We start from the raw sequence: 12,664 nt of genomic DNA, 5'->3' as shown, positions 1-12,664 counted from the left end.
TACACAAAAGCAAAGGCAGTGTTCATTTATGCACTGGTTAAGGACAGACTATAGAGAGACAAACTCATGGCACCATACTGGGAGGTAATGTCAGTGTGATGTGGCAACAGAGAAATACCAGATGGGAAGAGAGATCCCTCCAGATGACTTTCAGAAGTGGAATAATGGAGGTGAGATTAAGTTTGACACCAAGTTCCTACAGTGATAGGAAGTCTGGTATACATTAACTCAAAGGAAGGATAACAACCTCAGCAGAGCCATTGATTGCAGCTGAATTATGAGCCCTCAGTATGACAAAGCCATGAAGATATTTCTAGAGAAAGGCATTTCTGGAAAGATAATGTCTCTGTAAAATGTACTGTTACCACCCAAGATAAAACTCAGCACAAAAGCATCACTTTTGTGATCAGGCAAGTGCAGGAGACACTGAGTAGGATAACAGCAGATGAATTGGTGACTGTATCTCCCAGGAAAAATTTAGAAGACAGGTCAGCCTAGCAAAGGTAAAGTGGATATGATCTCTCATAAACTCTTCAAAGACAGGGAAAAAACAGCTGCTCAAACTTGGCAGCAATATTCACTCAAGAACAAATAAATAGACTTCTGCTCATGAGTAAATTCAAACTGGAAGCTGGGTGGGGGGAAACAAAATAACCAAGTCCTCTAGAACTGTATTCTCAGTTTATCTGACATTAATGTAGGAAAAACAAAATTGGAACAGATGAACCTGCGGAACATTGTGACTTCAACAGAACAGGACCAGTAACTTCAATCCTGTGTCACAAGTCCAGCAGCAGCTCCAGACGCTTCCAGTGCTACAGAATAGTGGAACAGATATTGGAGAAATTTCCAAAATGAGCAAGAATCCTCTCACATCTTATAAATTCTTCCTTTCCACAGCAGACTGTAATGTTTATTTTAAGTCACTCAAAATAGCATCATCTTATTCCTCCACTAGCCCAAGCCTTCCAAATGAAACTGAACTATCTGACACGTTCATACAGTTTGATGTGACCTGCAGCAGGGCAATTCAGGCCACAGCTGGAATGATTATTTCACTGTTTATTCCCTCTTTCAAGAAAAAAACACATCTATATAATGATGTATGAATTCCTGGCTTGATAAGGTGTTGTGCTCTTTTCAATATCCTTCCCTGGGTTTCAGTGAAATACACTCAGTATCCATAACGCTCAAGACACCACCCTCAGCATCTTCAATACAGAAAATTGGTTTGTATCCTTCTACAGGCCAAATAACACCAGGTGAATTTGGGCAAACAAGATTTTGTCACACAGCTTCCAGCACTGGGAGTCAGGGAGGGATTAGCAACAACAGGAGTTTCCATCCTGGGCTCAGGCTCCGCTAAGCAGTGCCGAGGGACTCGTGGCTCTGCAAGGATGTAGGTCATGCCCGAGGGGACACGGGCACTCCTGCAGGAGCCTGCAGGCAATCAGGGGCAGTGATGCAGCTGAGCATCACCACAGGCAGCGAAAAGGGATGTCCCCTGAGACTGCAAATCGCAGGCACGGACAATCTATTCATCTTCCTTGTCCCTGACAAGAAGGGATGGCTGGGTTAGAAAGCCTTTAAAATGCAATGAGTCACTTCTCAAAAGAGGTCACTAGTTACTGAAATTTTGCCACGAGTCACTTCTCAAAAGTGGTCACCAGTTACTGAAATTTTGCTGAAGTATTAAATACAGAGAAAACCATTGCATAACAAATATGAATCCCTTTCATCATACCATATCTGATTCTTCCAGTAATTACATGTGGGGTACCTGACAGCACAAATAGGTGATTCTCACATGCAGAGCAGAGGCAATACTGGCCAACAAACCATCTCTCTGCTAAAAAAGCTCCACTAAAGTTGGTTTCCCCAGAAATGAGTTTGTCACCCAGCAATAAAAGATCCCAAACTTCTGCAGAACTGCCTGAACAGTCCTTGCCCAAGGAAGAGAATGCCATGCAGGCTCCCAGAGCAGAGAGGGGCTGCACACAGACCAGAATTTAGCAAAATTTAGCAGAATTGCAGCTGCTGCAGCTGAGCTGCCCTCGGGAGTGGAGCCAGTGGGACTCTGGATCTCACCACAGGTAGCACTGAGGAGAAGCAAATCTCAACACAGAGAGGATGGAAATCCAGCAACATCTTGCACCACAAACGTGAAACCTCTCAGGTACAGGTTTTTGCCTGAGCTCCAGAACAGGAAATGGGATTAGTCAGGTAAACAAGGAGACCTCGAGAGCAACTTCTGCAGCACCCATAGCCCTGCACACCATCACCAGAGCCTTGCCCAGTGTTCAATAATCCTGCACACGGGGGTAAGGGCATCAGCTGGTTTCTGCCCTCGGTATTACAACATGCATTAAACTGTTCTGACCTTACTCCTCCCATCATTAAGCCATTAGCTGGTTAAAACCTGCCCAGCCTCTCCCAAATCACATGGGAAAGGGCCACCTTCCACCAGCCCCAGAGAGGCAGGTAACCCAGCCTAGGCAGAACTTTGCCACTATTTTTTTTCTTGGGGTCATCAGATGAGGATTATCATTTTAACTAGATCAGCTCAGCGATGATGTCCTGTCCATTCTTTGGAGGCTGGACAAACCAGCATGTGAGCACTAAATTGGCAGAGATATTAATTTCAAATCAATAGGAAGCATAAAAATATCAATTGGCATTTAGGAGTGAAACATTAATTACTTTTCAAAGGGTGCAGTACACAGATTTTCTGGTGCCTTTACAAATAGAAATAAGTCAATAACATGATTTCATAACATTTATAAATGACTAAGTTAATTAACAGGGAATCTTCAGAGAGATGATGAAGGAAATTCAGAAGAACCTCGTCTAGCACTACTCAAAATTCTCAAAGGAAGGAAGCGACTTCTTAGAAGAGATTAATTGTAAGTTTTTTTGCTTTACCTTGATAGAATATCTGTTTACATATTTAAGCTGGTTTTGACCTTCAGAATTCCAGCAAAGAACAATTTTCATCAAACCATCCCAGTGGAGAAACTTGGCAGCTCCTCATCTCATCCCTGAGGTTAAGTGAGGATATTGATCATTTAGCAGGAATGGTCAAACAAAATGTGAGAATTCCTATCAAAGCAACCTTTCATTTCTCACAGCAGCCACAGCAAGGGCTGATTCTCAGCAAACTCTTCTGTCAGGTCTGATTCCTTCAGACTTGGCTAGAGGCTCCAGAGTGAAGTAATTCCACAAAAGTTGAAGTTTCTCCCTAAGGATACCCTATCCAGTTCTGAGAACACATCACAACATAATGGTGATACCTCTTCACCATTCTTTGGCAATTCAAAGGCATTTTCCACCAAGGAAACCCTGCACATGTTCTGAAGACACATTCTACAGGAGTAAAATGGCTCTGGCTTCCCTTTCTTCTAAGTTTTATTACTTCAATGTCCTATTTTCTGTGAAACTGTTCACCTGCTGCCCTTCACAGCCCAGCTGGCCCTGTCACCCACCTGCCTGGCCCAGCTGTGAGCACAGGAATAAGCAGCTGGGAGAGCAGGAAGAACGTGCTCTGTCTCCTCACTGGTGTGTGAGTGGTACAGAATCAAAGAGGAAAGTGTAGCAAGATAAACACTCATTTGAAGAACAACATTTCCAGTAATAGAGTAAAAAGGGAAATACCCTGGGACATCAACTGGTTAAGAATCAAATAATATCAGGGTTTTTTTTTCCTTCAAAATTAAATTAAGGTTGGCCCACAAAATGAAATTACTATTGTAAATCACATTCTAATACAAAGTGACATGTGTCCTAAACCACCAGATTGTATCACATTAACTAAAGCAAATGCTCCTATAGAAAGTATTTCTATTAAACTAAAATGAGTTTGGGTAGGCATAAAGGAAAAGTATTACAAAAATGAGTCAGTCATGACCTAGAAAATCTGTGGTGGTAGGAGTATGAAGGCACTCTGTCTATTGAGGTGTTCATGAACTGCAAAAATGCTGGGGGAAGGTATTAAGACAGGCAAATCAAGAACCAGGAATAAGAAGTTAAGCCAGAAAGACTCACAGAGAAATAAGGCACAAGTTGAGCAGTGAGGGTAGCACTAAGCACTGGCATAAACTACTCAAGGAAAAGATGGATTTCACACTTTGATGGATTCTCAAGAATGCTTGATTTTCTGAACAGCATTGCTGTGGTCTAGCCAAGGTTTCTTCTCAAGAGAGCAGCTGAGTGAAGTTTTGTGATGTGCTCTGCAGGGAGCCACACCAGCTCATGGAATGGCCCAGCAGCCAGCACAGGCTGCACACCTTTAGGCACAGCTAAAAACATCCTCATCAAGAACCACACTTAGATCACAGAACTGGAAATTCTCTTTCTTTCCCAATTCACCAGGTGGCTGCCTTCACACAGCAGCTGGGAAAAGGAAGGAACAGAGGGCAGATTAAAGCCACAGATCACAATAAATCTGTCAAGGTGCCCAAAGCTTTCCAGCACTCACCTGGGCACTGCCATCAGGTGGGAAACTGCTAAGCCACTGACCCTCTGCAAAAGCAGGAGAACCTCTGAGAAATTAATGTTTTTAAGAAATACTGCTGAAAGATTTACTTATTCTATCTTATGAGAATGAAATTTTCTTTGCTACAATCTAGGCATTGCCAGGGCAGGGGAAAAAAAACCAAACCAACAAAAAACCCAACAAAAAAATGCTGCTGTGTGAAGTCCTTGAATGGCAAAGTCTGCCTTACAGTGACAGCAGCACTACCAGATCTCCCAAGGAAATGCTCTAGTTCTGTGTCAGTCACCCCCCAGGAGTTACAAGCAGGTATTTCACTTCAGAGCCCTGCTGACAATTTGCAAGGCAGGAATCATGAAACGCTCCCTTCTTGTCCCTCTGAGGCAAGCACAGAGGACAGACTCCCATTTGCAGAAGGAACAGCACAGAAAAAGGAAGACCAAGAAAACAGGCAAGGCTAGGGACCACCAGGAACATTATCAAGTTGTGGATTTACATAGAGTAATGGCACATCACACCTGTACACATACAGCTGTGCATGTGCACAGGATAGAGGCCCCTGGCTGCAGAAGAAAATGGTGATTTGGCCACTTCTTAAAGGTTAAATTCTGGGAATGTGAAGAGTAATTGGACTTTTAAAATTAATACAGCTTTTCACTGATTGAAACTTTAAATGCCAGTTAAACTGCTTGGGATTTTGCTGTTTGGCTACTGACTTCACCTCAATTGCAGATGCTAATTCTTTGTGGGAAAGGGCTACATGACCCTTCTACTACCTCTTTTTTGCCTTCCTGCACCATCAGACATAGGATACTCCTCCACATTGGGCTGGATGAGTCAATCTCAGTTAGTTTGTAAGTCCAGGAAAGCCACAGAGTGGAAGTTGCACATATCCACCAAACTGGCATGAGCTGCATTAGGGAACAATAGCTAAAGAGAAGCCAACCCTCAAGGTTGTCCTTCCCAATCCTAGCAAGGAGGGTGGCTCCTTGCATTGTCCTGCAAAACAGAGATGATCCTACAACAGCCTTGTTTAACCCAAATGGCACCCCTTGATTGCTTATTCCTCTCAGGATCTACAGCAAAAAGCAGAACCTGGTCCTGGAAGATAAAGTGTCCTTGCAAACGCAAAGAAACCAATGAGTGTCAAAGAATTTTAATATACAGTGCAGGAAAAGAAAGCAAAATCCTACTTTACAGAGTTTTAGTTTTTCATAAGCTAAGACTCTTAAAGAAATGAAAACACAGAACATTAACTTGGAGGCAATGCTTTGACCCATCCACCTTCCATCCTACACATTTTGAGAATTACTCTCTAAAGGTACTTCCATAAATCCTGCAGAGGACTCCGTAAGGAAAGGTAAAATCATAGTTCATCTGGCTCACAAAACCAAAATGTCCAAATGGACTGTTTTCAAGTATCAGTGGCTTAATACCCCAGCTGAAACATGGAGAAAGACATCTCCCAGAATACTGATACTCAGTTAATTACAAGAAAAATGAGAAACACATGGAAGTACATTTTTTTAAACTAAACTACAAGTCAGTAAAATTTATATAAACATTTGTGCTGACATTAAAGATATATTTGAGTATAAAGGATATGAAACTCCCATAAAAGCTTTTTCATCTGAGTCTCCTGTGGAAGGAGCTGGTACCAGTGTGATATGGCACTGTCAAGGCACATTCCCTCTGCTGCTGTCCCAGGACAACGTTCACATGCACCAGGGTGAACACCAAAGGGTGTTCAGAGCCAATTCCTCTGATAATGAGCCTATCCCATGAAACCTGCACCCCTCTGCACTCCAAAAGCATGAAAGCTCAGGGCAAGTATAAAGGATACACAACCAGCAACACACATAATTTCTTATCTTCTATTTCGCAGAACTTTTAACAATTGTTATATTACAATAGTAGTGAAATCACCCCCAGCTTACGCCTCTCTTGGGTTGTTCAGGAAATTTTCTGTGACTCTTTAATTTCAAATCACCAAAGACCAAAATTCAGCATGACAGTAAGAGCCTGATGCAATAAACATGTATATTCATAAAGACTTTAGTTCCATTAAGGCTTTACTATCAATAAACAAGGAACATAAAGTTGATATTCTGCTAAAATGGAGGAAACTATTTCATTTGTAGGAAGAAGTTTTCTAGCCAGAAGGCAGCACAGAAAAAAATCCTTCAGGCTCAGCTTCTTCCTCCCCTCCCAGACTCACTTTCACCTTTGTTCTGATCCAGCCATAATGCAATTTCATCTGATGCTGTGAGGTATTCTCCTCTTTATGGTAAACAAATGATCTCACAACCACAGGACCATGATCTCACTGCAGGACAAGAGGGTATCTGACGCATGGAATGAAAATTATTGTTCAAACATAAATAGGAGAAATAATTGCAAAAGTAACACAGATGAACAACCACATAAATTAATTCCTTCTTGAATCACTGTTCCTGTTTTCCAAGTCCAAATGATTCTGTTTTCCTATTTAGGAACCCTGAGGGGATGAAAAAAATATCCAAGATGGTGAAATTAAAAATTAGCTATTGAGCATGAAACATGCAATGATTGCACTTCATAACGCTTTTATTGCCTCGGTGTTGTATGAATCACTCCAGAGTTCCACACTGTTATGATGAAAAAAATGACACCAATAAAGTCTGAGCAATTGATGTTATGACTTCATCAATCCGAGACTAAAGGCACGCACAGAATGACGAACATTTTCAAAAGTATGGAGAAGTTACCACCTCATTCATTCTGAGGAGGCACAAGTTGTTTCTTTGTCTCTTTCAGAAGAGAATTCTCATGTCAAAAAGATGGAATATTGAAATAACCTCAGTACAGCTCCATGTGACACAACCTCACTTTCTGTAAGCAGCCAGATTTGGTGTTCTCAAGAGCTATGAACACAGCTAATACACAGTGAAGCTACAGCTAATACACAATGTTCCCAATTCACACAATTCTCTGAGGTTCTGCATCAAGATTGCATCATTTTAACAATGACCTGCACTTAGCTTTAATCTTTAAAAGTCTATAGATTCCAGAAGTATGAAGTAGAATTATCTTTGCAATTTCACTAAATCCCAAAAAGTTCAATTTATTGCGACTAAAAACTTCCAAGAGGACAATAATCTCTGCTTAAGAGAACAAAGCAGCCATCACAGTAATCTTTCAGATACAACATCAAAGGTAAGGTGCAAAGAAGTGACCTCCCACAGGGAGAATGCACCTGCTTTTGACAGCCAACAACAGCTAAACAATGCAACCTTGAATTCCTACTTAGAGTTCAACTTTGACATAACTATTTCACTATTTAAAAAAAATCCCTCCCAACTCTATAAAGCACCAGTAAATCCAAACATGTTCTGGAATAGCAGAAACTAACAATTTTTCTCTTCTCTAATAAATACTAGTTTTCTTTTTTTTAATTGAGTGGCTAGATTTCCTGACTCAGGTATTAAAGTTCCTGGTAGGATTCTTTCCCTTAGCACAACAGCTCATATTCCCTATAAAATCACTAATAGAAAATAAAGCCCTTTTTGTTAACTCTAATCTTGCTACCTTGCAAGTGTGCCAGAGGCACTTTAATATGGATCAGATCATGAATATCACAAATTACGGCAGCAATGTGTGGCAACAGAAGATCAGATTATTCATAGAACAGCAATACCTCCTTCCTGCTTTGATTAAAAACAGAGTAAACAGTCCCTTCCTCTTAAATCCATGTCTTTCTGATCCTTACAAATCCAGGTTTACAGTATGAGGTAATGGCACAGCACAAACCTTAGAATGACAAACGAGGGTTATTACAGGGTGTAATAAAACCTACTTCATTTTCTGTCAAACTCTCTCCTGTTTCTCATGATGTACAGGTATGAAGTTGCCCCAGAGCAGGAAAAAGTTAGTAGGGACTATTTTCTATAAAGTTTCCTGTGGTAGATTCACAGCAGACTTAATATGAACAAAGCAAACTATGTACAGGCAGGCACAATTATGGAAGAATTAATGTACCAACAAGAACAGCCCTGGCCATAAATGCAGTGTAGGAAAATGAAATGAAACTCACAGTTAATTTATACATCAGTTTTGCAATGCAGAAAAGCACACTCCATTAAAGTTCCTATTTTTCTTGGGTATTGCTGGAACACCTAACTGCAGTCTATTTCCTTACTTCAAACAGACACACTGGGAAACAATTGTACAACCTTGACACTCATGGGGAGGGAAAGACAAGAGTAATGACCTTATAGAAGAATAAAATGTTATTCACACACTCATTACCCCCTGCAGAGCCCCAGCATGCTGCCATACAACCACAGTGTGCAAAAATGGCTTTTTATTAGCAAAATACTAATTTCTAGTTTCTAAAGGTTTAGTTGAAGTTGTTGTATAATAAAGAGGTGTTCTACCTTTAATATGTCCTCTTCCTTTAATATGACTCAACAGAATTTCGAGTGACACATTAAATGCCACTTGCCCAGTCCAATGGACACATTTCTTAGCTCCCATTGACACCACGTTTCAAAGGGAACTGAACTTTTTTGTGCCAAACAAATACCCTTGATGAACTCTTAAATAAAAACTAACCTGGGCTGATGAAATCTCCAAGAAAAAACTTAATGAAGCTTTCCAAGATACCATGCCCAAGGAGAACATTTAAATTCTTCAGCAAAATGCAGTATTAACATCTGATGGGACGAGTGTGTCAAGAAGAAGCATTAAAAAGATGATGCTGGTTTTGCAGAAGGAATTAACACCTCTGATTTTTGGGGCCAGGCTGGAGTCCTAACTCTAATTAAATTCTAAGCTGCTTTTTCCAGGTTTCATAAAATTCTGTCTCAAATAGGCTTATCTTCTAAGAAGTACAGCTTGATCTTCTCATTAAAGAATCTGTTACAATGGAAACACATTAGTACTAAAGCCGTAAAAAGCTGAGGAAATTATGGACATTTCCCCCAAAATAGTGGGTTGAAACTTAGTATCACTTAAAAAAACCCCAACCCTGTACATTCACAAATCTGTTTGAAAAGGTGGAACTTGCTGTTTAAACGTTTTTTTAGTGTTATCTCTCTTTTGTTCTTTCTAATTAATAAGAGGATACATGCAGTGACATTTTAAACACTAATTTGCTATTTAGCATCCCAAATTAGGAAGCATAAACATTTATGCATTTCACTAAACACTACCTAAGAACACTTTTGATATTAGGAGACAAGGGAGGCTGCTCAAAAAAATATTAGGACATATATAAAAAACACTGGAAAAACACACTCCTGCTCTTTCCACCCCTCACCACAACAGCTCTGGCTCCATCCTCTGGGAAGCAGCTGTTGTGAAATGAACCCTGGAAATCAGTGGGATCTGCCACGCCTGTTCAATCTCAGTGTGGGGTTAAGGGAAGGGACAGGAATGCAGGAACACCAGTGGTGAAAGTGGGGTGTTCCTGTCTGGCAGCACAGCATCAGGTTGGTGCAAGGCAACCATGAAAGTGGACTTTAGAAAGCAGAAAGCAAACACTTAGGAGTTAAGAAATAATTTACATATAGGTGATGTACAGGGAGAAACAACACAGTGTTTGTCTCATTTCTTCCAAGAGAGGAGTGGCAGCTATAGCACACCTCCTCTCCCTTCCTCTTTTTCTTCCACCCAGCCCTTTAAAAAATTATGGGATCATTTAGGTTGGAAAATACCTTTAAGATCATCAAGTCCAGGCATTCACCCAGCACTGCCAAACCCACCACTGAACCCAGGGGCCACATCTACACCTTTTATCATTTCAATACTTCATGGTGAGTCCACCCCAGTAGCCTGTTCCTTTCCAAGTTATCTACATTTACAGGACACTGAAAAAAGACTTCATGTGCACTGGTGCTACAGGAAGGTGGTAAGAAACTGCAAGTTTTTCAAAACTACAGGAAACAGAATTGCAATGGGAGAAAAGAAACAAATCCTGACACTCGGGAACAGGCACCTAGAAAGGCAGATAATCACATCTGTGAGCACAAAATAAATGGAAAATGAATCAAGATCACTAATATAACAAACCCTGAAAATTCATCAATCCACACCTCATGGTATCTCTAAATCCTTCATGAAAAGACTTCAGGTTATTTTGTTTCACTTACAAACAACAACATATATTTCAGATGACAAAACATTTCTAAAAACTTTGCATCGCAAGTTTAACTTCAATGTAGAAAATTATTTTTATTTGCAATTAAAATTTGTGCTAAAAGTGTCCATTATTAAATTATGGACCCAAACAAAATTGTACTAAATTTTCTATTGTACATACTCTTGCCATAGTGTGGCAATTTTTTAATTGTTTGAAAGTACAAATACACTAAAAAGGTAATATTTCAAGAACAGTAAGTATGGACACACTGAGGAACTTTGTACCACAATCAGAAATCTGAAGTGTCTTGGTCCCTGAAAAAGAACTGCTTTTAGATTTATTAATTAAAATGAATTATCATGATTTTACAACTTACAGCTTTTGGTTCTTTGTTGTTTATTGGATGATTTTTTTTTTTAACTGTGATGGTAATAGTGATCTACCTACAAGATAATTGAAAAAGAAACGTTCTTTGTGTATTTTTGATCAAATATATTGTTAGAGATCAAAACAAAGATTTATAAAAACAAACGATTGAAATTTCATTTCAGAAAAAACACTTTGTAAAATACAATAAAACCCTTTTAAATAGCAAAGTGAATTTTGGACAGTTCTTCCTTCTAAGCAGATGTTTTACTGCAGCTGAGCTCCACCAACTCCAGTAAAACTCAACGTAGGGCGAACGGGTCGGTGTCCGCAGAACCACAACCTATGTACAACCGCAGGTAACAAACTGCAACTCGCTGGAGAAACCTTGGAAACTTCAGCATTCATTCTGAGTGAGCTTACAATATATCTTACATTAGTTAAAAGCAGTTTACACCATGACAGAACCGCTCGAAAAACGAATCAGTTATAGGAGAGAGCAACGCTTCAAGTCAGCTTCTTCCATCAGCAAAAATGCCACACAAATCAAAAACCAACACTTAAGTAAAACACTAAGACTTTATTAAAAATCCAAAATTTATTGCAAATTGTACTTTGCAATTTCCCTCCTTTCTTCATTTTTACATGATTTATTGATATCCATGATTTTTTCACAGATGTACTTGTTGACTTTGGAGAGTCTCTGTGCAATTTCAGTTTCATCCACAGTTTCTTGTGCTATTCTATCATACAAACATTCTGGGGAGAAAAAAAAAAGGAAAGAGTCATTAGGATATTTTTAGAAAACAATATAGCCCTGAGTTGGGCTAGCCACTCAAGAGACAGCAGTGAGTAAGCACTGTGTATATTTGTTGCAAGCTTTCCTTGATTCACTGTCTATCTTGTTAAAGTCAAATTTGTCACCAGGCTTGAATCAGTGGCATGACCAACTTCCAGTTATGCTGTGACTACATTAACAGGCTTTCCATACAAAAACAAGGCTAAACCCAACCTTTTACAGTATCAGCCTTGCCTGCCTGACTCCTGCATTTGTCTGAATCTCCACAGCAGATTTAGTCTCTTTCCAGGTAAAGTCCCACCAGAGCTGCATCCACAGTGAGTCACTCCCACTTCACCCCTTCAGGAGGGTATGGAAATGACAATGCTTAGGAAGAGAAACAGTAACCAGCAGGAGAACACTTTAACTCATTCATTTCATTTTTTTATATCTCTTCCACATACATTAATGTCCATATTTTTATCAACTGCCCTGTCCCTGGGCTTATTTCACTTTTACTGGTGGATTATTCAGGACAAGCACCATTTCCTTGCAGGTTTGAACAATACACTTTGTGAAATACACATTATCTGGAATACAAAAAGCAAGTGATACAAATAACTGCAAAAGCAATGTGGGCAGTGAAAGCTGAGATACTTTTACTTCCCAGATGTGGAAGTTTGGTGCCAGAATCCTGCAGAAGTTACTGAAATCTGAAGTGGTGCAACACACATAACTCTTTAGTGACGGGCAGGTTTTTTTGGTTTTCATAAACAGATCAATGTATTTTATTGTGTAGGCTTCCCAGGCTGGTTAAACAAACTCTGTTCTGCTTTGCCTAGTGATCTATTCCATTAGCTGTTTATTGCTTCATATACAGAAGGCCATAGAGATTATTGCTTAATTAACG

At 39.9% G+C, this 12,664-nt stretch overlaps 1 protein-coding gene across 6 annotated transcripts in view; it reads right to left on the bottom strand.

Moving 5' to 3' along the window:
• BEND5 (BEN domain containing 5) overlaps positions 1-12,664 on the bottom strand; it is a 547,523-nt gene that overhangs the window by 307,563 nt on the left and 227,296 nt on the right. For 4 of the 6 annotated variants that reach the window (XM_033067185.2, XM_033067187.2, XM_033067183.2 and 1 more), the window contains one exon: positions 11,537-11,735. The exons of the other annotated variants lie outside the window; for them this stretch is intronic. In XM_033067185.2, coding sequence (XP_032923076.1) covers positions 11,575-11,735 — 161 coding nt within the window. In that variant the 3' untranslated portion in view covers positions 11,537-11,574. Of the gene's footprint in view, positions 1-11,536; positions 11,736-12,664 lie in introns of those variants that run through there. 6 annotated transcript variants of the gene reach the window in all.

The sequence above is a fragment of the Catharus ustulatus genome, chromosome 9, assembly GCF_009819885.2.
Source record: "Catharus ustulatus isolate bCatUst1 chromosome 9, bCatUst1.pri.v2, whole genome shotgun sequence".
NCBI classification, from domain to species: Eukaryota; Metazoa; Chordata; class Aves; order Passeriformes; family Turdidae; genus Catharus; species Catharus ustulatus.
The sequence above is the reverse complement of the archived record's forward strand: the minus strand, read 5'-3'. Positions and strand labels throughout refer to the sequence as shown.